General features: G+C 41.7%; 1 protein-coding gene and 1 long non-coding RNA gene across 2 annotated transcripts; both read left to right on the top strand.

Annotated features, from left to right (window-relative positions):
• Nucleotides 1-484: 484 nt before the first annotated feature.
• LOC130404244 (uncharacterized) lies at nt 485-4,668 on the top strand. The gene is made up of 6 exons (XM_056608887.1): nt 485-920; nt 1,436-1,554; nt 2,577-3,000; nt 3,321-3,588; nt 4,176-4,384; nt 4,498-4,668. The coding sequence occupies exons 3-6, from the start codon at nt 2,866-2,868 to the stop codon at nt 4,666-4,668; spliced, it is 783 nt and encodes a 260-aa protein (XP_056464862.1). The 5' UTR covers nt 485-920; nt 1,436-1,554; nt 2,577-2,865.
• Nucleotides 4,669-23,088: 18,420 nt separating this feature from the next.
• Nucleotides 23,089-24,251, top strand: LOC130404811 (uncharacterized). Its single transcript, XR_008904266.1, has 3 exons — nt 23,089-23,289; nt 23,376-23,456; nt 23,667-24,251. It is a non-coding gene; the product is annotated as an uncharacterized LOC130404811 (long non-coding RNA).
• Nucleotides 24,252-26,067: the final 1,816 nt, after the last annotated feature.

Genomic DNA, 26,067 nt, shown 5'->3' with positions numbered 1-26,067 from the left:
GTTGGGGTGACTGACCTAATGTGAATTGTGTGATTGCACCCAGCCTCTTTTACTCAAATAGTCAATTTCTTTTTCAAAACTGGAGACGAAACTTTTATTGACTGCTATAGTTGACTACTTCATAACTCTTCGATTTTATTTCACAATTCCATGCACTCCCAATTCGGGCTGACTTGGATTCGCGACTTCTCCGTTTAAAAATATATGCGCGTTCTTTTTACCCTGGCTGCTGCTGCTGCAAGGACGTGAGAAGAGGAGATATCAGAACAGATACGCTATCAGGTGTGTATGAAACTTTCAGACCATAGAGGGTTGGAGAGGTTCCGGTAAATTAAAAAAATAAACCTATTGGAAAAGGGGGCCAAAGCTTCGTGCACCTTGCCCAATCTCCAGATGGCTAATGCTAACTATGATACCTTTGGTGCAGTTTGCCTTATGTAGTAACCTCGCATGATATGTAATAACCTCGCAGGATATATTTTAATCGGCTAATTATATGTTATACATTCACACGCTGTCTTTTGTTGGCAATGGTTGGCATGAATGACATCGTCAATCCCCAAGTATAAGGTTTCCCTTTAGTCTGCATGTTAACACGTGGGGGACGCATGAGCATAGCGACATCGTCCTCGCATTGGCCATTTTTGGTCTCAAACATGCTGTTGATTACTTTGACTAATGCGGCTATACTCCGCCGTAAATAATGTGAAGTGTTGATGATTATACTTTACCTAAACAATTCTGCCTGGTTTTAAAGGCTGGCTCTGCACGATTTTCTGTCTAATGTATAGCTTGTTTTGACAGTATTTTGTTTTTATTCACAGTTAACGAGTGAGTTGTTTCCAGCTGCTTTGCTCACAACGGGCATATGGACGGCAATATGGATAAGTTAGACCGTATGGCCAAAGACATCTTAACAGGTAATCATGATAACGTGATACAGTGATGATGGTGCTCATGTGTGAATGTAAATTAAGTGAATGTGTCGATTTTTTCTCATTTGTGTATCTGCTAATATCATTAGTTCATTACAATAGGCTTGTATGAGCTTGCTGAGTGGGATTTTTAGACAAATGGGACCAAAAATATTTGGATCAACAAATACTGGATCAGATCAGAAGATAATGTGAATGTTGCTGTGAGTAACAAAAGTGAAAGTGACCTTATGTGTCAATCTTGGTGTCAGCTGTGCATTCACTATACAGTTTTGTTCGCCCTCCTGTCTAAGGCATTCAGCAAGCTCATACAGCAGACTTGAGCCACAATAAATTCCTGCTAATACTTCCTGAGATACTTTTCACTTACTCTTTAATAGAATCTCCCACACACTAAAATAATGTTAAATGACAGTCACTGGAGCATCAGTGAACCTCATCTGTTGATTAATCTGATTCAGCTGATGTTCTGTACCTTTTTTCTCTCGTTTGTGACACAGCTGCCAATGTCGATATGGAGGCACTGAAGATGCTTTCGAGAGAAGAGCTTCGCGACCTCTTCCCAGGGCCTGACCATTTTTTGCGAAGAAAATCTATATGGGATCTGTGTCACCCTGTGGTAAGCAAAGTTTTTTAAACCTCATTACAATCAGTGGTTAACTCATTCATGCCAGAATGCTGTGTAGCACAATGCAACACGCTTTTGTGTCATATCCATTGATGGCAGTGGATAGAGGAACACAGTTTGCATACACACAGTAGCCTACATGCACAGAGACTACGGTGGAAAAGTACTTGACTGGACTGGGGTTTTGTTAAATGTCTGTTGGGGTAAATGTCTGTTGGGGAGTTTGAGGCAAAGTTTTGTATTTAGGCGATTGGATTCAGTTTGGTTCATGCTCATATCTAGTGTGCCACCCACTAACCATGTCCCATTATACAAACACACTATAATCCATCTACAATCCTTCGCTTTTGGCCAAAACACTCACCACTTCACTGTCATCAGTGGCGTGCATAGACATTTTGGGGGGCAGGTGCTGAAGGGGGGGTTGGGGGCATGTGGAACTTCCCGCTACCTTACTAGGTTATAGAAGAGAGGCTATATTATATCGGGGCATTATTGTCACATGCTTTTGATCGTGAAGCATGGAGATTATCATGTCAACATGGACCAGAGTACATTGTGACAAAAAAAGGTTTAAAAAAAAAAAAAAACAAGTAGGGCAAAGAGGCAGGTGCTTTAGCACCACCTCGTCCCTATCTGTGCACACCTATGACTGTCATCAAAACTCTAGTGCATCCTGTCACTCACCTGTCACTAAAATAGTCTGCTATTATTTAGTATCTAGTCCCATGTTTATTTTGTATTTAGTGGTGTTACTGTGATGTTATGTTGGTGGTTTATTGTCTTCGTTTTTGCCAAGAGTTATGCTAGGTTTATTATAAGCCTATAAATAGGCTATTCAATATCATGGGGTATGGTATTGTCACTCTTGTCCCATCTCTCTCTCTCTCCTACCAAGTTGCCTTATGTGTTCAACCAATTGTCCTCTGTGTTGGTATGTTCTGAACTTTTATTTGTTAAATTAATTAATTAAGCATGGGTTTTCTGACTAGTTTTTGCTGATTCCTTTACAGGAGAAGGCCTCATGCAGCTCTTCTGCTGCCTCCATTGAGGTCAGCAACGGAACAGAGTGTGCGGCCACTGGAACCAGTAGTGGGGGAAGTGACAGCAAAGAGGAGGAGAAGAGTTGGGGGACTACATACAGAACACTTACACTGCCAAGCCCCCAATACGTGATATACACTGATAGTGAATTGGAGAATGTGAAATCTTACTTTTTTCAATTGAAAAGACTTGGTAGAGCAGGAGAGTGAGCTGTCCAAAGAGCTAACATGTAGACTGATCCGGAATACAATTACCAACATGGTGTCAGCGGTGAGGGCATTGCACTGTGAAGAGAAGCAGTATCCATCGAAGGAGGACCTCGTAGCCATGGCCAAACGCCTGGTGATCTACTATCCCATGCTCTCTGATAAGCTCGACATACAGCGTCCATGGGTAAGTATTGCTTTCAATGTAATAAAGTACCTCAAATCGCACACTTGTTTACAGATTCCTTTGGTTGTTCATTCCACTGTCTCCCATACATGCACCCATTACATTAGGTAACATACTTGTAAGGTAACATACCTAAACCCAATATTATTATTGCTATTATTATTATTATTATTATTATTATTATTATTTAATGATACAAGTTGTAGAAGGGTATGATAAAAAAAGCTTTATTATTCTGATTAATTTATTTATTTATTTTTCCTTAGCAAATGTGGATATTTGACAATGTCTTGCTCTTGGTCTTTGTATTTTCTGCCTAGATTGAAGTCTACAAACGACTGCAAAAGAGAATCCACAATGTTCGATCACCGAAGAAAAGCCAGGGTGGCACTCCTGCAAGGGGGGAGAGAAAACGAAAACTGAAATATACGGATGCCGATGACACTGATGATTCCACCACATCTACCATTCTCTATACGGCAAGCCCCAGCAGCACCCCTAGCACCCCTGAGGTCCACACTCCGCCCTCCACTCTCCCTGAGGTCCACACCCCATCAACAAGCACTCCAGTGAAATATGCAGCTGTTGGTAAGTGTATTGGATTTCACATTTTCATTTAGCCTTACACGCAAAATTATATTTACTCTATTTCAGATTAGTAAAACCAGACCCTCTCGTAAAGAATGGGGAAACGTGACTAATAGACTTATAGATAATTATCAGTTGCGAGAAGTTGATTATACTAATGTGTTTATTGTGAGTCAAAATAAAGCTTTTAGAGCCACTTTTCTCATGGCTTATTTTGACACTGCACAGATACAGTACTTCCGTAACGGCACAAGAAGAACAGTGCAGCATGCAATATGTTTGGAATGCATAATGATTCGTCTGTTGTCAGCAGAACAGTCGGGATAACGGCCATACTGCTGTTACGAACTGTCCTCAATTATTTATGTCTTCAGCGCTCTGTCTCCTCTTATACAAATTGTCTCATGATGGCTATGGTTTATAAAAGGGGGACTCTGTTGGTAGGTTGCCCCAATGGTTTATCTTTCTAGCCTACCGTGCAAGAAACACCGAACAAAAACCGATACGTTTCAGTTCTGACAAGTCATTGATTGAGATTGAGATTAAAAATGTAATGATGTGATGTTTTTATCCCTATTTAAACTTAGGACACGACAGTAGGATGTCTCAGGCTAGGCACTACAGACATCTCCAAGAGATGTGCCGGAAGAATAAGCAAAACCAAGACGATGTCTCACAGCTCCTTGAACTTGAATTTGAGGGAAGAAGGCAGTTCATCGATTCGGAGACCCTCAAGGAAGCCGACAGACCTGGCAAAATCCTTGAGGCCTACTCGTGCTTCAAGAACATAGACCATGTAAGTACACTCACTACTCAGAATTAAAGGAAGAATGTACCGGTCAGCCTGTATCCTTGTATTTTAAGAAAAACATGTTGTATTAATCCCCTTTTTTGCAATATAATGCCAAGGTTCTTGAGGAGCTGAGACGAATAGTGGCGAAGGACAACGTGCATTATGTGAAAGAGCTGAAGGAGCGCTGGGCAGACTACAGAACCAAACTCTCCTTTTATGGTGTCTATAAGAAGGTCCTGAAGCCACCGATGGGACTACCTGCTGGTAAGGTTTTGCAATCCTTCTGAAATTACAATTGCACTATTTGTTGTTTCACTGAGTAGCTCCAATTACTCTGTCTCTAAGTAACTCACTCTCTCTCTCTCTCTCTCTCTCTCTCGCTCTCGCTCTCGCTCTCGCTCTCGCTCTCGCTCTCGCTCTCGCTCTCGCTCTCGCTCTCTCTCTCTCTCTCGCTCTCTCTCTCTCTCTCTCTCCCTGCCAGATATGTTCCCTTCTGGTTACCCCGCACCAAAGAAGTTGTCATCTCCATCAGAGGCACTCATTCATGTTCTGCGGGTGAACCAACTTAATTACATAACCTTATGCAAGATAAAATATTTATGTAGCCTATGTATCCATCCTTATTATCATTTAACATTTTACAGGTTTGAGCCTCACTCTGACTTCACCATTAAAGTGTCCTTGAGCATTTGAGCATAAAGTCTTGCTTTATCTTTAGCTTTATCTTTGGGCAGCCATGGTGTAATGGTTAGGGCGTTGGACGGTAGATCACAGAGTTGCCGGTTCAATCCCCATCCTTACTAGTCTCTTCCTCCCTCCATGGCTGAGGTGCCCTTGAGCAAGGCACCAATCCCCACATTGCTCCAGGGACTGTAACCAATACCCTGTAAATAGGCCTAACTGTAAGTCGTACTGTAACTGTACTGTAACTGCAAGTTGGATAGAAAAGCGTCAGCTAAGTGTAATGTAATCTTGTGTTGATGTTCAGCCCACAGAGGCCCCAGAAATGTATCTGAGAAGACGGCCACTAGCCACACCGTTCATCCTGGTAGGAGAGGAGGACTGCTTCCTCTGCGCCGGAAATGCCCCTGTTGTGTCCTTTGATAGGAGCAGTCTTGCTGAGTCGGTCCTGTACGTCATGGCGTACTACTACGCATTTCGCATGACGTATCCAAAATGTGTGTCATCGGTTCTGTTATTCCTTCAGACCGAGGTCTTGGGTGATGCGATTCATGAGAAAGACCAAACAGCAGCTTTTAAACGTGCCAAAGCTGACTGGCTGGCCTTTCTTAGGTAGGGTGTATGAGAGATGCACGCTCAGGTTCATGGTTTGAATAGTTCAGGTTGCTCAGGTTCATTGTTTGAATAGGCCCTGTCTCGATCATATCTTCATTGTTAGGCCTGCCAGTCAGCTTTGGCACGTGGTTGTTGGGGGGGGGGGGGGGGGCTGCTAAAATCGTAATAAAAAACTTTTTTTTGAAGTTCTTGTCAAGTGTATTTTTCCCATACATTCACTACACCTAAACAAGAAATTAATTCTAGATAAGAAAATAAGTATTCTAGATAAGAAAATCAGACTAGTTGTATGCTTGTTTTGAGCAATAATTGCTTAGAGGACATTTAATTCTAAGCAATAATGGCTAATAAATGAGAATACATTGCTTAAAATAAGAGAAAAAATCTTAACAAGTAAAAGAAAAAATAGATTTTTATACTTGATTTAAGTTTTTTTGCATGCTTACTACTTGGATATTATTGTCTTGTTTTAAGAAATCTTACCAAGTCCCATTTGCTTGCTGCACTGGCAGATTATTTTGCTCAAAATACGCAATTTTTCACCTAAAACACTATTTTTTTCTTATTTTTTAGAGGGCATTTTTGCAGTGTGTGAATTCAAGGCTATCAACATATCTTATGTTTGCCAGCAGATGTACAGTCCATCTTTCTTGCGTTAGGATCTCATCGGCTAGTTCATAGTGACATACCTTTCACCACTTTTGGTGGTGTTACGGGATTACTTTATTAAGTTATGCACGGCCTCTGCCAAAGCCCCTTTTTGTCCTATTGGCATGAAAAGTAAATCAGTTCTTATTTGGCCGATACCCAACCTACCAAACAAATCTGGTACAAACCCATGCACATGGATTTGTGAAATACTGATGGACAGTCAGAAACATAAATAGACAGGGGAAAACACCAGTATCGGGTGGACTGAATGGACAGGAACAGGGGCGTAGCACCAAAACTACGTGCTACGAGCGTAGCACGTAGCACCATTTTTCAGGCTTCGAAAAAAACACCATCAAAAACAACATTAATAATCCCCATATACTCCCTGGAACCGATTTTGACAGTATCTGCATATTTTGTTGAAGATTTAATAGCTTTTGAACATTAATTAGTAGGCCTAAGTAGGTTGAAGTTCCTTAGTTTTTCCCCGTGAAAGAGAACAGCTGTTGTTCCGTTCCAAATCAGCTGTCCTCTGCCATCTCCAATACAAAACCCTACTCCTCACCTACAAAGCTCTCCACAACCTAGCCCCCAGTTATCTCTGCGACCTCCTCCAAGAATACACTCCCTCCCGCTCCCTCCGCTCAACCTCTGCTGGACTACTATGTATCCCCACATCACGACTCACTTCAATGGGTGCCCGGTCATTCAGCTGTTCAGCACCCAGGCTCTGGAACTCCCTCCCCCCACACATAAAACAGTCAGACACCATTACAACCTTCAAGTCACAACTCAAAACTCACCTGTTCAAACTCGCACACGTCTAACTGATCACTGCTTTGATTGTTTTTTTTGTTTTGTTTTGTCTTGTTTTTGTTTTATTTATTTCTTATTGCTTATGTTTATTTATTTATTTATTTATTTTTTCCACAATGTCTTGTTTTTTAAAAAATGTATGATGACTATATGCTCTGTAAGGTGACCTTGGGTGTTTTGAAAGGCGCCTCTAAATTAAATGTATTATTATTATTATTATTATTATTATCTCAGCCCTTATGGGAGCTTTTCAATTCATCCTGGAACGTGCATCTTTTCAGGGAATTTGTACAATAAATCCATAACAAATACCGAATATTGATTGTCTTATGTGTCCATATTATATCCATTATATTGTCCGGGTATTCCCAAGACGCTCAAGCTCTGCAGCAAGCCAGTCACAGTTGCGGCGCTGTACAGCGAACGTAAACAAACAACTAAGCTAAGGTTAGCATTTCGCTAAGTATTACCCTTCCGCCCGAGATCCCGCTAATGTTGTGTTATAAAGTAAAGGGAAACAAGATATCTATTCTTCCTCCACCTCTCTCGCTTCTCTGCTTGGTGTCCCTGGCGCTTATAGTTGCCTCCCTCGCTCTGTTAACGTCACGTACGTGAAACAACAATGCTCTGAATACTGATTGAAGCTTTTAATACAAATTTTCCGAGTGGCCGTTAGCTGTAAAAATCCGTTATATAAGCCGCAGAAACTAAAAATGGCAAAAAAGGCGCGGCTTATAGTCCGAAAATCACAGTACCTGTTTTATTTCCAGTGTGAACAAGAATGGGACATATTTTTCCATTTAATACTATAAGGCATGAATCGGCTTAGTATTAATTTTATATTTGCTTGCTTAAAATGAGTAGCCTGCTGTTGCAATATTACCGTACACTTTATTTATCCTTTACCTTAATAACCAAGGCCTCATCATTTGAAAGTGTAGCCTATTGACTGCCCTTGCTTTGGGTAGTCTCTGTTTGTTTTAGCAAAGATAACGGAGGTAGTTAAGAATGGGGTTTCATGGAATACACAGGGGAACTGGTTGATCAGCCTATGAAAGCTAATTTCTATTAGATGATGTCTTATTGATAGAATATGTCATTTTTAGCCACTTCAGTGGTGGGAAAAACATGCCTGCTCCTAATGAAGTAAGTAGGCGAGGATATTACTGACATAATATCCATAATGGCAAAAAATAATGGGAAATATGGACAAAAAACATATGCTTATTAGAAGCATGGGGCGTGTCAATGTGTGCATTTATATCTTAGCATGCGTTCCCATGAGGGATGATGAGTTCCACAGGGGGTTTGATTGAAGGCGGTTCGCAACAAGTGCATCAGTTCCAGTCATTCACAGCCAGGAGAGGGGAGCCACTCCTAGTTAGACTGGAACACTAGGCAGGTATATCTATACATACTTCTCACTAATGCTGTCATCACACCTCATTCTCTTATAGCACCATTTGCATGGATTATCATTGCTTTTTAAAAGAGTGTTGAAAGTGTGTGTTTGGTTCCCACTGTGTCTACTGGCTTGTGAACATGTTGAATCACCAGAGCTGACCGACAGTTGATCTCTGTTCATTTCCTCCACCCCTCAGTGAGGCCCCTCACTCATCCCACCTGTTTTTGCGGCAGTCCGCACAGATTTGAAGAAGTAATGGATGACCTCCTGCTCAGCTGGGGCTCTGGTCAGGGAATTTAGAAGCTCACTAAGGGCCTGAGCTCAGCCTGGGTGCTCCATGGGGGCTACGTTGGCCGGTGACCGGGCAACAGCACTGTCCCTCTCACCTCTTCTGGACACACATCTGCTGTTTCTCCACATATATGGATATATTTAAGTGGCCTCCATGGGTATCTTCAATAGAAGATGCCACTTCAAATGACCTAACATATATTTCAGGACTTTGGCAAATAATCTGGCAAACATTATGACAATGCAGATCTATTCCCTTACCAAATTAACCCCAAGTAATTCATTGAGTAATTATTCACTCATTCCTTCTTTTCCTTTGAATAAAGATGTGAAAAATGAAGGCCCCTTCCCATGAGGCTGTTACATCAATTTGTATAATATGATGGTGCTTGTACTGATTGTAGTTGGCTAGACAAAGAGTTTGGAAGGGGTCAAAATAAACCTAACCTAGAAAAACCTCAAAGTGACAAACTACTGATGGATTCAGTGATTGTTTGCCTTGATTCAGTTCGCGTCGGTCAGTTCGCCAAGAAGAATCGTTCAGAATCGTTTGTCCGTTCAGTCGAGTTTCCAGTAGCGGTGAATTGAATCATGGAATGCAAGGTTCTCAGCTGAGTCAGTCGGACTCAGCTCCTCCATCGTTCTCATTCTCAAACGATCGTGGAAGTCGGTCATCAATCAACATTACAACTTTTACCAAACGCAGCTGGAAAGGGGGGGGGGAGGGGTGTAGTTGATCAATGGATGTTAAACATATCAGCAAGATAATATACTTGATTTAGCAATGATGGTTGGGGTCCCAGGTGGAGAACCAACCATGAAAGAACGAGTTAGATTGACGAGACATTCAAATATTTGATCAATCTGTCATGACACACAAAGTACAAAGACAGCATGAATTTACCATTTCACTGAAATTGAATCGTATTATCGTGCGCTCGCGAGTCATTGACTAGTGGGTCTGGGAGTAGTCGAGTCTGAGAACAAACGAGAAAAACAAGAGAGAAGAATCAGTTTGGTTCGTTCTTGTTAAAGATTCGTTAATTCAAACTGAATCGGTCGAGAACGACCCATCAGTAGTGCAAACCTTGGCCCTCATACCAGTCAACACGACACGTTACAATATGATAAACCATCAGCCATCAGTCTTCCACTGCCGCCATCACTTGAATGTTGTATTCTCTGGAATGATATCTTCCCCCCTGAATCCTTTCGTATCGGTCAAAGTATACCAAGGTCTTAACTACCGTAGTTAAGTAGAACTATGTGTGCGCATCCGTGTATGTGTCGCTGCCTTTGTGTTGACATGCGGTGTGTGCGCGTGCTTATGTGTGTGTGTGTGTGTGTGTGTCGTTTGTGCGCATGTGTGTGCGTTTCCCTGTATGTTCGTGCGCATGTGCATGCTTGCGTGTGTGTTCTTACCTGCACATGTGCCGATGGCGGAACCGTTAAATGTCTTACCTGTGCGTTTGTGTGTGTGCGCGTGTGTGTGCGTTTCCGTGTATCTGTGTCGCTGCTTTTTTGTGTTGACTTGCGGTGTGTGCACATGCTTGTGTTTGTAGTGTGTGCGCATGTATGTGCGTTTCTATGGGGTCAGAACAGTCTCATTAATAATGAATGCACGGAGAAGGATTCACAAATGTATTTTGGGATTTATATATAAATTACTCTCTTCTCACAAATACATTTCGATGCACACACAAATGGATATCGGTATGTATAAATGCAAAATAAATCCATAAACAAAAGTAAGTTTCACAAACACATTACTGATCCACACACAAATGTGCCTTGTTTTAAATAAATGTAATATAAATCCATAAATATATTAATTAAAAAAATATTTGCAATTTTCATCAAAAATGTATTTGGATGTTGTTGCATTTATGTAAACTGTTAAACTTGAATTAACAAGACGCTTTTCAATTGTGAACTTGTTTGCAATTTGTCTTGACTGGACCTGTATTTATCTGTGGATTTTTGAGACTCTCCTGACGTCGCAAGATTCACAAATGCATTTTTTTCAACCGACCTCTAGGGCCGTTACATAGTCAACGTGAGCAACGCGCGTAAACGACGCGAGTGACGTGAGCGACGCGCTTCCTTTAACGCCCCGTGCCCACTACATGCGTCCGTTGCGTGATCCCCATTGACTTTAATGGGGACGGACGCGCAATGCATTGTGGATCCGTACGTTCCGTTGGAGCCTTCGGCTCAGTCAAGAAGTTGAAATATGTTCAACTTTTTCGGCAGCGACGGATCCGTCATCCAATCAGATCGCGTCTGCAAATTTAAGCACTGTGACGCGACTCGGGCTCTGACGATACTGGAAAGCGGGAAAGCGGGTCATCTTGCATCGCAACAAGCAGGAAGTAGCGGGAAGAACCCGGCGAAGCGATTAGATTGGCTGACGGATGCCTCTGCAAAGACTACTCCCCCATCAGTCAGCCACGTCTTCCCACATCAGTCAACGGACGCATGTAGTGGGCACGGGGCGTAACAGTCTACACGGGACTCTCTAAATCGACGCCACTTCGACCTGGGCGGGACTTTACGTCCTACGTCACTCGCTATGGGTTTGCATGTGTGCGCGTAGCCGTTTGTCTCAGGGATCTGTGCACGAACTCCCTTGCACTACAGATTACGAGCGTCAGTGTCGTACGCGATGGAGGGTGGGTGACATTCCTACAGTCTGTGATGATAGGCTATATTTCTACAAATTACTTAATATTACTAGCGATTAACATGACGAAACAACACGAACTAAGCTAACATTAGACTATAGCCATACCAGATAACGCCATACCAGCTAACCCTAACTATTTATATTAAACTCTGAACCATTTTGCAACAGGCAACTGTGTGTTGGTGCGTCTTATTGCTTCCCACGTCTGCGTCATCCCACTCCTGGCTAATAGTTTCAGCTTTTGTACTGTATATCAGAAATGATCACCCTGTACCACACTGCTGACTTGTTGATGTTTTGTGAGCACTCACACATTTGTCTAGGTATCTTAAGTTTCCTACTGGAGTCATCAAAACTTTGGACTTTGTTATTGTAAGAAATATTGTGTTGCAAAAACACTTTGTGTCTTACCCGTTACCCTAACCTTAACCCCAGTAACATTTCTTCATCATAAACTACAAGTTACGCGAAATGGCATACAAACATCCAGTCCAATATGAAAGAAAAAAGCTAGCTTCATTAAGGAATCGAACCCCTTATCCCCGCATTAATGAGTTGTTCTCTGACCACTAACCCATCAGGTCTTGTACATGCGATTCAAGAGTTAACCACTTGACAATCTTTAAACTTCGGTTGCTTAGAAATTGTAAAGACATTGATGTGTGTACATTGTGCGAGTATCCGTCACTCGCGATGTGTGTGCAGTCCAAAATGAAAGAAAAGACCTTGCATCACTAGGGAATCGAACCCCCAATCATCAGTTGGTCGTTGGTAACTGTAAACAAAGAGATCGCATTTTGTTTAACTGCTAACTAACAAACGGGTTTATGCGTTCACTGAACAAAGATTATGGAAATAAAAGACCACTTTTCCATCAGAAAAATCATCAGAACCGTTATTACCAACCAATAGACACTAAAGCCAAAACCTTTCTCACATGCACACCCATCGCGAGTGACGGCTATGCGCACACATGCACACCCATAGCGAGTGACGTGGGACGTAAAGTCCCGCCCAGGTCGAAGTGGCGTCGATTTAGAGACTCCCTAGTCTACACAGCATACGCGAACGTCGCGGGCAACGCATGACAGGACAGGACACTGCCCGCCCGCACTACAAGACTGCAGGACAGTTTCTATCATGGAGCTGTGACACTGCTAAACTCCACTCCCACTCTATTGCCACACTGATACTCCCCATCTCATCTCATACACACATGATTGCACTATTGCACTTCAGGACTTGGACTTTTTAAAAACATTTTATTTATATACGTATTTTATTTATGTGTGTATATATATATATGTATATATATATGTATGTGTGTGTATGTGTATGTGTGTATATATATATATATATTTATATATTGCTGATACTGATTTATTTATTTATTTATTTTATTTATAGAACTGTGCAACTGGAGGAGGACTGCTCCATACAAAATGTCGTTGTCTTGTACAATGACAATAAAGATTATTCTATTCTATGACTCATGCCATGGGTGGCAGCAGAGTCACCGGTGTTTTCGCGGGTGACATTCCGGGTGACATCCGATCAAAGTGGCTATGGAAGAAGAGTGTTGAAGCGCAGAGATAGGCTGTGGTATGTGTACCCTTTAAATACCACACGAGATCAGGATGGGGAAATTATTTCTCTGGTGCTTCCAATGCGAAGCCTTGACGAGGAGAGGCATTTCGAGTTTTTTCGGATGTCGGCGCCAAAGTTTGATGATCTCCTTTCGCGAGTCATCCGATATCATCCCGAGTCTCACCAAAACCGGCCCTTGTCAGGGAGCAGCTGGCAGATTATTTTTTGTCAGATGCTGGCGTGTTTCCCCACCAGTACAATGTGCTACGATTGGGTATGCGCACTGACCAATAAATGTATATACATTGGTCACTTGGAAGCATGACTTTTGATTCATTAGTTATCACATTACACAAGTTAACTAATTTGGTTTACGTCAAACTCATTAATTCATATCCATATAAAATGTTTATACAACGAGCTACTAGATTGACAGATTAATGAATTATTTAAGTGTAGGCCTATAGCCAAAGCTATAGCGCATAATGTCCACAGAAATTATATGGTAGGAAACATTATTAGAGAAAAGGGGTTTATTTATCAAATACAGAAAATTGTCCCACCATACACGCACACATTTTTCATTCACTACACACTTACGCTTCCAAATTTCATTCACTCAAAGAGACTACTGAACTTATGTTTCACACAGAACATGAACACTTATGTTTCACATAGAACGTGAACACGAAACGAAACAAAACAAAACAAAACAAAATATTTATATCCCGCCCATATGCAACAATAGACTTACTATAAAATAGACAGAATATTGCCCATGTCAGGGCGGCTCTACACTCCTAACTTTAACAAAAACATATGGTCGAAGCAAATATATAGCACTCCATGGAAGACAGATAAACTGTTTCAAGTAGGAAACATGAAAGTACGCCTACAGATGTTCAAAAAGAACATTTTTCAATTGGCCCTTGAAAATGCTGATATTATCAATCTTTCTCAATCTAGATGGAAGTGAGTTCCAGGCTTCTGGTGCATAGTTACTGAAGCGCCTGTTTGTTGCTTTCAGCTTGGAGATCTTTGGTAGCTTCATCTGAACGACATCAGCCGGACGAAGTCTTGACTCCCTCAAGATCGGATCATTACTACTCATTGTGACAAGCTCCTGGAGATACACTGGGGCAACCCCATTCACTACTTTAAAGCAGAGAAGACATACTTTGAAAAATATCCGTTGTTCAATTGGGAGGATGTGAGCCTTCTTGTAGTAAGGAGTGAGGTCAACATTCATATCTGTGATGTCATAGATGAAACGTACACCTGTGTTCAACGCTGATTTGAGTTTCCTAAGCCTTGTCTTCGTGAGATTCATGTACAGAGCGTTACAGTAATCAAGCTTAGAGATGATTTGCTGCTTGATCAGCATGAGTTTCACCTTCTCATCAAGGTACCGTCTGATGGTTCTGAGGTTTGTCATATCCCAGCTGCACTTCTGCTTGACATTGTTGACTTGTCTCTCCATGTTCAGTGATGCATCCAAGAGAACACCCAGGCTTTTCCAGCTGTCTCCTTTACAGTTAGTTGGTGTGATGGTAGTGTCACCAAACTGTATCTTTACTTCAAGGTTGTGTTTCTTGAGAACAAGCAGCTTACCCATCACGAGCAGCTCCGTCTTGCTTTCATTGAGTTTCATGAAGTTCTCAATCATCCAGCTTTTTATCTCTGACAGACAGTTGTTGATCCTTGCTGTAATATCAGAGTTCAGTAGGTCTCATTGGGTGGAATGATATATACAACTGGGAATCATCCGCATAGAGTTGTATACTGAGACCGTATTTCTCTGCTATCTTCTGTAACTGTTTGATGTATAGAATGAACAGGATGGGTCCTAGAAGTGAGCCTTGGGGAACTCCAAATAGTAGACACAGCAGGTTAGAGATGGATACATCAATCTTCACACCAAAGGACCTGTCCTTGAGATATGACTTGAACCAGTTCAGGGCAGAACCTGTTATACCGAAATCATTCTCCAGCTTCTTTAGAAGTCTCTTATGATCGATGGTATCAAAGGCCGCTGATAAATCCAGCAGGACAACAATAACCATATTATCTGCATGAATTTCCCTAAAGATATCATCAGTCATCTTCACAAGCAGCGTCTCACAGCTGTGATTTGGTCTGTACCCAGACTGAACTGGGCAGTGGTGGTTGTTGGTCTGCAGGTGGCTGTTCAGCTGGTCTAGGACTATCCGCTCAAGAAGCTTAGAGACAACAGGAAGGTTTGAGACTGGTCTATAGTTCTTCAAGCAGTTTGGATCTGCATCCTTCTTCTTTAGGGTCGGTTTGACAACCGCCTTCTTCAACTCACTAGGAAACTCACCCTGCATCATCGAGATGTTAACAATGTGCAGTAGAATGGGCACAAGCTTGTTTGAGCACTTCTTCAGGAGGAATGTTGGTATAGGGTCTAAGCAGCAGAACTTGCTGGACAGTTTAGAGATGTACTTCAACAGAGAATCTTTGCTGATGTGATCAAATGCTTCAAACTTTATTCCCACAGGGTACTTAAAATCATCATCTGCTGGTTTCCTCTGGTTTTCTTCTTCAGCTTCAGCTTCAATACTGGATCTGATGGTATTCACCTTATCTGCAAAGAACTCCTTAAAGTCTTCAGCAAGTTTCTTTGTATCTTTACTAGAAGGCAGGACTTGGGATTGTTTACCAGTCAGCTTGTAAACTTTCTTATACAAGGATTTTGTGTCACTTGCAGAAGCTAATAGAGACTTTCTGGTAATGGCGATCCTCTTCTTCTCTAAACCACAGAAACCGTTCCTGAGCCTGACGTAATCATCGTGTGTTCCTTTTCCCTTCCTCCATGCTGTCTCTGCAGCCCTTCTTTTCCTCTGCAATACACGTAGCTCCTCATCCATCCAGGGGCGATCTTTTCCCTTTACAGTCTTGTTGATAGCCGGACAGTGCTTGTCCATGAGTTCCAGCAGTACTTTGTTGTAGAGAGAGACAGATTCCTCAAGGCTTGCAGAGCACCACTTGCTCCAGCGACACAGATCCGATTGTAGGATATCCTCCCTAAAATCATCAATAACAATCTTGTTAAAGTCCCTGTAACTGATTTTCCTAGTATCATCAACAAGATGTGAGACACTAGCTGAAACTTCTGCTCTCACCAAAGAAGGGTCCGATGATGTTCCCGAGTCTACAACACTAATAGAGTGCACACAGTCTCTAAACCCATCTGTTGTGATAATAAGGTCAAGTGTCCCTCCAAGATTGTGCGTTGGCACCAGTGGCACACACTGTTGAAGTCCATGTTGGCTAAGTAGTGTCAAAAACTTCTCAGGGTAGTGGTCACCAGGTCGCTCAACGTGTATGTTGAAGTCGCCGGCCATAACTGGAGTTCCTGGCTTATTGGAGAGGTCAGAGAGGTAATCAGTAAATTCCTCAAGGAAAAAACACTCAGTATACCGAGCCTTCTTCGTGTACGGTGGCCTGTAGATATTTACCAGACGTAGCATCGCACTCTCGGTCTCGATAACAGTCTCCATTACTTGATAGGATTTGTATTTCTTAACATTAGTATTGGACTTCAGCTTGAGGTTTTTGTTGTAGATAACAGCAATACCCCCTCCAGAACGGTGCTTCCGTGGGTCAGAAACTATTCCCCAGCCATAGTCTTTGATCTATTGTAGCTTTGCAGTATCTGCATGCCGGAGGAAAGTCTCCTGAACAAAGCATATATCAATCTCCTGGTCTGCAAGATGCTCAAGAACACCAACTGTTTTGTTCACAATGGAGTGTGCGTTGGAACTTGCCAGTATTAGTTTATCCCAAGTTCTTTTTGAAGATCCCTTGAGCTCTGAACATAGTAGTTTTTTGCCTCATCACTCCCGAAGGTCCTCCCCATGATCTGAGCTCTCTCTTTGACGTGGAAGGGACAGAGCCTATCAGCTGCTGTGTGTGTCCTACACTTATCCTTCTCTCTCTTGTTGTTGCTGTGGCTGCAGTTACTACACTTGATAGCGGCAGTATCCTTACTTTTGCGTCTTTGGCAGTCTTTAGAAGTGTGTGAACCAGCGCAATACGAGCAGACAGGTGTACTTTTCTTCTTACAGTACGGAGAGCCACTCATGTGTCCGTATTCCTGGCAGTCGAAGCACTGTACCACATGGTACCTATCTCTGACTCTGTGCTGTCGGAGGTCTACATGTATCCAGTCACCGGACTCCCTCAAACACTGTCTGATTCTAGGTGAAACCTGGAGTACTGCAAAATCCTTGGTCTTTTTGTCAAGGAAAACAACCTTGAACAATTCTCCTTCTTCTTTCAGCCGCCGAATACCCTGATTCTTTTCTAGGATCTTCTTCTCTAGGTCCTCACCACAGCTGTACTCAGCTTCCAGATCAAACATTGTCAGCTTAGGATCCAGTTTCTTTCTCTCTGTGGTCTTTGAGGTAGCCTTGTACTTCGATTCCAGAGCTTCTTTTGCACTGTCCCGGTGCTCCTTGGTCGAGAAAGTCATGTTAACAGCTCCTTTAACTTCATGGTGTTAAGTCTTCAGAATAGGGATCGTGGGTACAGAGGTCTTGAGATCTCGCTTCACTACGTCCACATATTCCTGGTGAGATATCTTCTTAGGTTCTTCATCTCCTACCACTTGCCTCTCGAGGAAAAGGCTGTAGGTCTCGCTCGGCTGGTCGCTAGTCTCCGTGACGTTGGGGGCACTCACTGGTGCAGTTCTGAGATCACTCAGAGCCTCTTTCAATAGGCCAGGGAGTAGGTCTGTTATCTCTTTCCTAACAACTGCAGGAACATCAGAGTCACAGCTGGAGTCGGCCGACACCTTCTTCAGCTCATCTAAGGCCTTCAATGAGAACTTGTAGAAATCCTTTGCGAGGATAAAAAGAGATGTCTTTGAGTTCTTGGGATCCATATCCCCGTACTCCATGTTAATATCCATCTTCCGATTACCTGCTAGACTGTTCTTTAGTTCATCTAGTTCTGCGGCAAGCTTTGCCGCCTTATCATCACTCATGGTGACGCTACTTTGCCTTTTCGTCCAAAACATTACGTAATTAATTAAAATAGGCTAACACTAAAACAAATAAGGCCAGTAATAAAACGAATATTGGGTGACAAGAAGATCATTAAAATGGCTCACAATCCCGCATCAGCTGTTTGATGTTGCGCATCAAAATAGCACTTTGCCCCTGTGGAAGGGTTCGCATAAATTGGCATAGGTAATAAGCAAAAGAGACGTGAATGTCATTCTTATCACGTTCCCGCATCCTCTCATATGTTCTTCTGTAAATATAACCTATAGTGGAAATAATGTACAATATTTGCAGTATCGCCCCCACGACAACGCATAGTATTGCATGAATTGGCGCGTCGCGTATCAAAAATTTGGAGGACGCGTTTTGCTACGCGTCGACGCATAATGGCGGCCGAAGCGTCGCGTTGCGTAGCCTTCTGGACGCGTATGCGTCGACTATGTAACGGCCCTAAGTCCAGCCTCCGAGCATCCCGGTTCCCTCTGTCAAGTGTCTATGGGAAATAACGTGGTTTTTTTTAATGATCGTACAAAACAATCTCTAGGTGAAGAAGAAGTAAAAGCTGTGTCACGTTTAGCTACACACTTTTTCCATCTAGTTTCGACTGGGTTTTGGGTTTGTCAGTGCCGTTAAAGTAGTAAACGGCACCGACAATGTAAAAGCCCAGTCACTGCAGTCATGTGATTGGCTGAAAACGAAGGAGGCATCTGATTGGCTACAGAGAGTTCCTTGTTGAAAGAAATGCATTTGTGAATCCAGCCACGTCAGGAAAGTCTCAAAAATCCACATAAATACAGACCAGTTCACACACAAATGCAAACAAGTTCACAAATGAAAAGTTGTTTCAAATCAATTGTAAATTCAAGTTAAACAGTTTGTATATAAATGTAACAACTACATTTTGCTGAAAATTGCAAACATTTTTTAATTCATATATTAATGGATTTATATTACATTTATTTAAAACAAGGTACATTTGTGTGTGGAACAGAAATGTGATTGTGTAACTTATTTTTGTTTATGGATACATTTTACTTAATGCCATTTGTGTGTGCATTGAAATGTGTATGTGAAAAGAGAGTAATTTATGTATAAATCACAAAATACATTTGTGAATCCTTCTCCGTGCATTCATTATTAATGAGACTGTTCTGACCCCATACGTTTCCGTGTTTGTTCGTGCGCATGCGTGCTTGCGGTGTATATATGCATTCACACTTGGCACATGCACACTTGACTGGTGCGACAGGCCTGCTATTATAGTAGTAAGATTGATATTATAGATTATATTACATAGATACATATATATTATATTATATTATATATTACAACGACCATCAATCAATTTCTCCTCCTACTGCGTTTCACTCTGGACTGCCGGGAGTAAACGCTGATTGGCTGTGGGAGTTGTCGTCCACAATCCACAAGCGAAAATGCAGTGAGTGCTGTAGTATAAAGTGAGATTGAAAATATTTTAAATGAAGCCACATAGGTTAAGACATAAAGAAACGTTAAATGGCTTAAATCAAGTGAAGGGATTTTAACAACATATAGGTAACCCTTCCTTTTACAGTCCCCTAATTACTAGGTATTTACCCGGTACATGGATGGTAAATCATAGTGTATTACTGGGTAATTACCACTGGTAATAAGAAGGTAAATACAGAGGTAGTTACCCGGTAAATACATGGTAAATCATAGTGTATTACTGGGTAATTACCACTCGTGATAAGAAGGTAAATACAGAGGAATTATCCGGTAAATTATAGTGTATTACTGCGTAATTACCACTGGTAATAAGGTAAATACAGAGGAATTACAGCTGGTGTACCAAGTAAAACCTCCACTATCACCCATCAACTCAACTAAGTAGCGTGTAGTTGTAACTGTTTTAGGTTGGTAATAACTCCGATATTGTGTACTTCCTAGGAAATTAGGCAACCAATTCTTAGAAACATCTATTATCCAAGGTTTATGTTGGTAAAAGCCCAAATTGAATGATATACTATCTAGAAATTAGCATAGTGCTTTCCAATAAAATACTTTTTCTTAGTTATTATTCGTAGCTACACCCATTTAGAAAGGGTTTATTCGATTTACCACTATGGAATTACTTACCTGGTGACAACCTCTGCAGGAACAGTTTTCCTCTAGTGTCATGGTACATCTTCTTAAATACTGGGTACGAAGCCGTTTGTTTCCATGGTATTACCAGGTTCTTACCATATAATTTATAATAGATACATTCCATTATCCATGCAGTCAACACAAACATGTACCATGTACGTTCTGCGACGTTACCAAGTAAAACACACCAATTTACCCAGTAAGTAAGTTGAAACTGTACTGTAAAAGGAAGCCTTGTTTGTTTCCATGGTATTACCAGGTTCTTACCATATAATTTGTAATACATTATTCCCTTTTCCATGCATTCAACACTAACTTTTACCATGTACGTTCTGCAACGTTACCATGTAAAACACGACAATTTACCCAGTAATTAAGCTGAAACTGTACTGTAAAAGGAAGCCTTGTTTGTTTCCATGGTATTACCAGGCTCTTACCATATAAGTTGTAACTGGTTATTCCCTTTTCCATGCAATCAACACAAACCATATATGTTCTGCAACATCGTTCACCAGTAGTTAAGCACTTTAATTGTTGTTATAAAACCCCAAACCACTGTTGATGAAAGGCATATTAAAATTAAACAAAATCAAAGGCTTATCTTTCAAACAATAAATATCTCACAAACAGGCACTGAACACTGAAGAAATCGGACAAAAAAAAGAGCCGTCCACATCAACTCAATTTAAATGTTACTGATGTTTTTTTCATAAAACACATGACAGTGTTATGGCAAGTGACCACAAGGAAGACTGCTTCAACCTCTACAATTTGAATAAGTGGTGAATGCCATGCAGCAATCTGCCTATGGGAGCATCTTTGTGGTCATTCGCAAACCAATGAGTCCACTCGATGAATGAGAGATGGCTCTTTAGTGTCTTCTCCGTGAGGTATCCCTGCAGTCTCCACATCTGGGATTTGAAGGCTGACCCTGACCAGGTACCTCCAAATCGAGAAGGGTCCAGCTGCAGGCTTGGGCGTTCCCGTCATGACACAAAAATGCCCATCGGGCTTTCCCGTCATGACACAAAAACGCCCATCAGGCGTTCCTGTAGCGTTTCATCGATCAATCAAGAAGAGGTGAGTGAGTTTCGCAAGGCATGCTGGGTATGCTACCCTTCCTTTTTTGGCGGTTTTACTTCGTAGTAACTTTCCAGAAAAACAAAAGGGTTATGATGAGAGATTATGTCAGTAAGTATGATATTGTTTATTTGACAACATTGGCTGTGAAGTATTCTCATTTAAATCACTGATTTAGCTGTGGTATCGTTGTATCCGAATTCGATTCCAATATAAATAGGCCTACTCGTGACAAGCATGGTTCGGTAGCAGCGAATGCTATGCTATCTCGTCCATAAACGTTGCATATACTATTCAGAAATCAGCAACGTTTAAGACGGTTTGTAGGTAGAGGGTAAAGTTTGCAGCGAAGGCTTTGCCGATTATTTTACTGTGAGGTTAACATTACCAAAGTACATTGTTAAGTTGGATGTTAAGGTGTCAGCTGGCATGGTAAGAGGCATGAAATCGCGGCCACTCTGCTTCGTTGTGGTGACACACGCATCGGATTAAACTGTGCATGTAAACGTACTAGTACGTCTAAACTAACTAGTATGTTTACATGCATGGCATATCAGAGAATTCTGTCAGTTCGGTCGCGGCGCAACGAATGAATAAAGATTGTTAGCACTCTGAAAAACAGATGACAGATGTGCCCGAAGTTACTACTTTATTACCTCGTTGATGACCAACGTTTAGGAAAACATGTACTTTTAATTCACCCTTGGGTGAAATCGAAGCGTAGTGTGTACTGAATGCGTGTTGATGATGATGCAGTGTTTCCCCTACCATTGTTCAGGCCTGGCGGGCCGCCAGGCCAACGAGCGCCCCCGCCAGGCCAACAACCGGCCAAAAAAATGAAAAAGAGAAAAAAAAAAATATATATATATATATTTTTTTATTATTATTATTAGCCATAATATCATAACCATCCAAGCTCACCACCAGCTATCTCAATATGTATTGGTGCTTTATGCTCCTGTACATGAAATTAGTTTACATTAAATGAACTTTGTTTTTAGAAAAACACTGTTCAGTGTTTCCCACACATTGACGAGACTATGGCCATGATAAAAAAAATTTTTTATCATATTTTTCCTTACTTATTGCTCAGACGAAGTTTGAAGACATACCCCCCCCCGGTCAACAACCGCTCCCCCCCCCCCCCCCCCCCCCGGTCAACAATCGCTCCATACCTCTCCCACCCCCCCCCCCCCCCGTCCAACAAATACCAACAAATACTCTAGCATCCCGTGAAAAATGTATAACAAATCACACTATCAGCTCTTACCACCGGGCCTAAAAAAAATTCTAGGGGAAACACTGTGATGCATATGAATTGCAACTTACACGTCTTCCAAACCTTTTCAGTACCCTGGCACATGCTTTGTTCAATGGACCATGGAAGGGACTTTACTTGGCTGACGAGGTAAAACGTGTGGCTGTCGCACGATTCATTGCATCTAGTAGAGTAGCATTCACTGGTAGACAGGCAGGCCTCTAGATTGTTTATTATGATTTAATGAAGTGTTCCTATGTGACGCTGATGGGCCCTGGTTGCTGCTAAATGCTTGTTGAAAGTGCATTGTGCACTTTTTGTATTTAGCCACAAAATGAGGGTGGATATCACTTTATAGTTTATAGGCATTATATACTAATAAGAATCATTGACAAATCACATTCCCCTTTTACCACCACAGGACGCACCTCACCAGTATCAGAGCAACAGCTGTGGGGTGTTTATGCTGATGGAGAGATGCATTATTTTCATTTTACGGGAGGAGATGGCTACATCTTCACAATAATTTACACTGCCATAGTACACTGCTAAACAGTACTGTAACATGGATTTGTATCAGGCTATGAAGTCATTTAAAGCATAACTTTACTTTTCAGGGGGACATGCTCTCTATCAGGAGGTGGTGGTTGGACAGCTGTTGGAGACCTTTATGCTAGAAAGGTTTATATACTGTGTCCATGTTGCCATTTACTTATTTTTGGTGCTCACGAAGATCGTAGCCAATACACTTGTCTCTCTGTTTCTAGCCCTGCAGAACTAGCTGGCTCCTTCTCACCCTCTCCATCTCCCCATCTCAGTCACACCTTCCAATCACTAAGCAGTGAAAGGTATTACTATGTCCATACTTTTCTATTTACGTATATTCTCTCTTGCTCTTTCTCAGACTTTTGATCGATCTGTGATTGCCTTTTTGTTTAATGGTGTGGGTAGTGTTGGTCTGGGCTTGTGTGATTGAATTGAAGGTTGATTATAATCCCTGTTTCTCTCCCTCTCTCTCGCTCTCCTTCACTCTTTTTCGGCTCTCTCGCTCTCTCTAGCCCTGCAGGACTAGCTGGCACACCAAGCTCACCCTCTCCATCTCCCCATCTCAGCCACACGCTCCAATCTGGCACAACAGAGGACAGGCCATTCTTACCACCCGAAGTCCTTCAGCAAATTGTACAAGAGACGCTGAGACTGGACATGGCGATGCTTGGCGTGTTCAACAGGGTTTCAAACACATTCCGAGAACTAATCAAGCCTCTCCATCCTTCCATATATATAAATGACAGTTTGGCAGGGGACATTAAGCTTAATAAAGACAATCTCATATACATAACGGTTAGAAAGATTTACAACAATGCAGGCTGTGGCAGTGGCCTTGCGCTACGCCTCAAAGGCTTCTCAAAAAAGAAGAATTGGCCAAGCGCACCCCTGGTACTGAGGCACGTTGCATATGGCAGGTTTGTCATAAAAGATGTCTGCCTTGCATAATGTTATTTTATTACTCCTTTTTCGTTTTATTTGGGACGTCTTTTTTTGCAATCCCTTTCATTTGTAAATGTACATACTACTGTAGTAAATGTATCTGCCCAGAAATGCTGGTATTTTATTACTCCTTTCTTTTTTGTTTTTGTGACAAATGCTATACGATGTATCACATACATTTGTGCCTACGATGTATTTTGTAAGGTTCTTTGTTGCAGAGCAATTACTGTATTTTGTCTTTATTGAAAACATTCAGTGGGAAAAGTAAGTGAACAGTCAAATGGCCTACTGTTTGAGCCTTCATAGTGTCTGGTAACTGGATTTGAACTGCATAATGTCCCAAGTGTTATTTTAATCTATTCATTATTTAATTTGGCCATATTCTTAAACAACTATATCAAACATCTCACTTATACCTAATACCCTACCTATACTAACCCAGAAGATAATGAGCATGAGATCATGGAGCCTCCCTATAATGATCGTGTTGCATCAAGTTTGATGCAAAGTTTGGGCCGAGAACCGACACATAAATGTAAGCTAACCTTCTGTAGGCCTAGCTGGCTAACGTACCTGTATTACGAGATCGAAGAAGAAGGGGGCGCTAACGTCAGTTTTATGCTGCCCATACTACTAGATCGACGAAGAAGAACGGGGCGTTCCAGCCTGCGTAAACGAGAACGCCCACCACACGAGAACGCCGGGGGGGGGGGGGGTGGGGGGGGCGTTTTAGTCTGCGTGAACGAGAACGCCCATGACACGGGAACGCCCATTTGTGTCTGCAGTCGGATGATATTGTCCAAATCTCCCCTTCCATACTGTAATAAAGAATCAGAAGACAAGAAAATAAACATTAGGACTGTCAATTAATGAACATTTCTAGAACATGTAGAACTCAAAGATTTTTGTTTATTAGTTAAAAAAGGATGCTGGTCCTCTGGCCATTGTGTTTGGTCATATTGAAAAGAGAAAAAGGCATAGCCATAAATAGTTAATAGGACGGGAGGGGACAGGCTGTTAGCTCCGGTTAGCACTTTAGCATCGAGCTTGCGGAGTTTCTGTCATTCAAATAACTCGGACATGTTGTTTAAAACCTATAACACCCAATTTATTAAAATATCCGGATTTAATCGGGCTCTCTCCCATAAGTACAGTTAATAGGACGGGAAGAGACAGGCTCTGTTAGCCCCGGTTAGCGCGATGCTAAAGAGCAGCTCTACCGGAGTAGCCACCTCAACAGGTGCAAGTTAGCCTCCGGTTTGATATTCGCCGGATATTGTGTTTACCACCCAATCGGATTCATCAACATAAGTGCAATACATTACGGGCTTAGTATGTTGAGGACGGTTTAGGACACCGTATCGCGAAAAATCACAAACACATGTTGGCGCTGTCACGTTAAAATTGTACCGGGGGCGAAAATTGTACCGGCCTACGTCATCGTTTGTTTACATCCTGACAACCTGACAACCTGCCCTGCAACAGACGACGCGATGCAGAAAACATGTTTCCAAACGACGAAATAACATAATACAGATAGCGGATCGCTATCTGTATTATGATAGATAGCGATAACACTTGTTTTTACTTTATATTTGTATTGTATTTAATTGTTTAATCGAAACAATAAAGAAAATTGCCCGCAAAACGGGCGATCGCGTCAAATGACGCGTCAAATCACGTAGGAAGGTTCTTGAACATTCTAGACTATGAAACCTGCTTAAAACACTCAGTTTACTAGCTAAATTCGATTAAACAATTCAATACAATACAAATATAAAGTAAAAACAAGTGTTTTCTAGCGATCCGTTATCTGTATTGTGTTTCAAGAACCCTCCTACGTCATTTGACGCGATCGCCCGTTTCGCGGGCAAAACATTTGTCATTTGACGCGATCGCCCGTTTGGCGGGCAATTTTTTTTATTGTTTCGATTAAACAATTAAATACAATACAAATATAAAGTAAAAACA

The sequence above is a fragment of the Gadus chalcogrammus genome, chromosome 15, assembly GCF_026213295.1.
Source record: "Gadus chalcogrammus isolate NIFS_2021 chromosome 15, NIFS_Gcha_1.0, whole genome shotgun sequence".
In the NCBI taxonomy this organism is placed as follows: Eukaryota; Metazoa; Chordata; class Actinopteri; order Gadiformes; family Gadidae; genus Gadus; species Gadus chalcogrammus.
The sequence above is the reverse complement of the archived record's forward strand: the minus strand, read 5'-3'. Positions and strand labels throughout refer to the sequence as shown.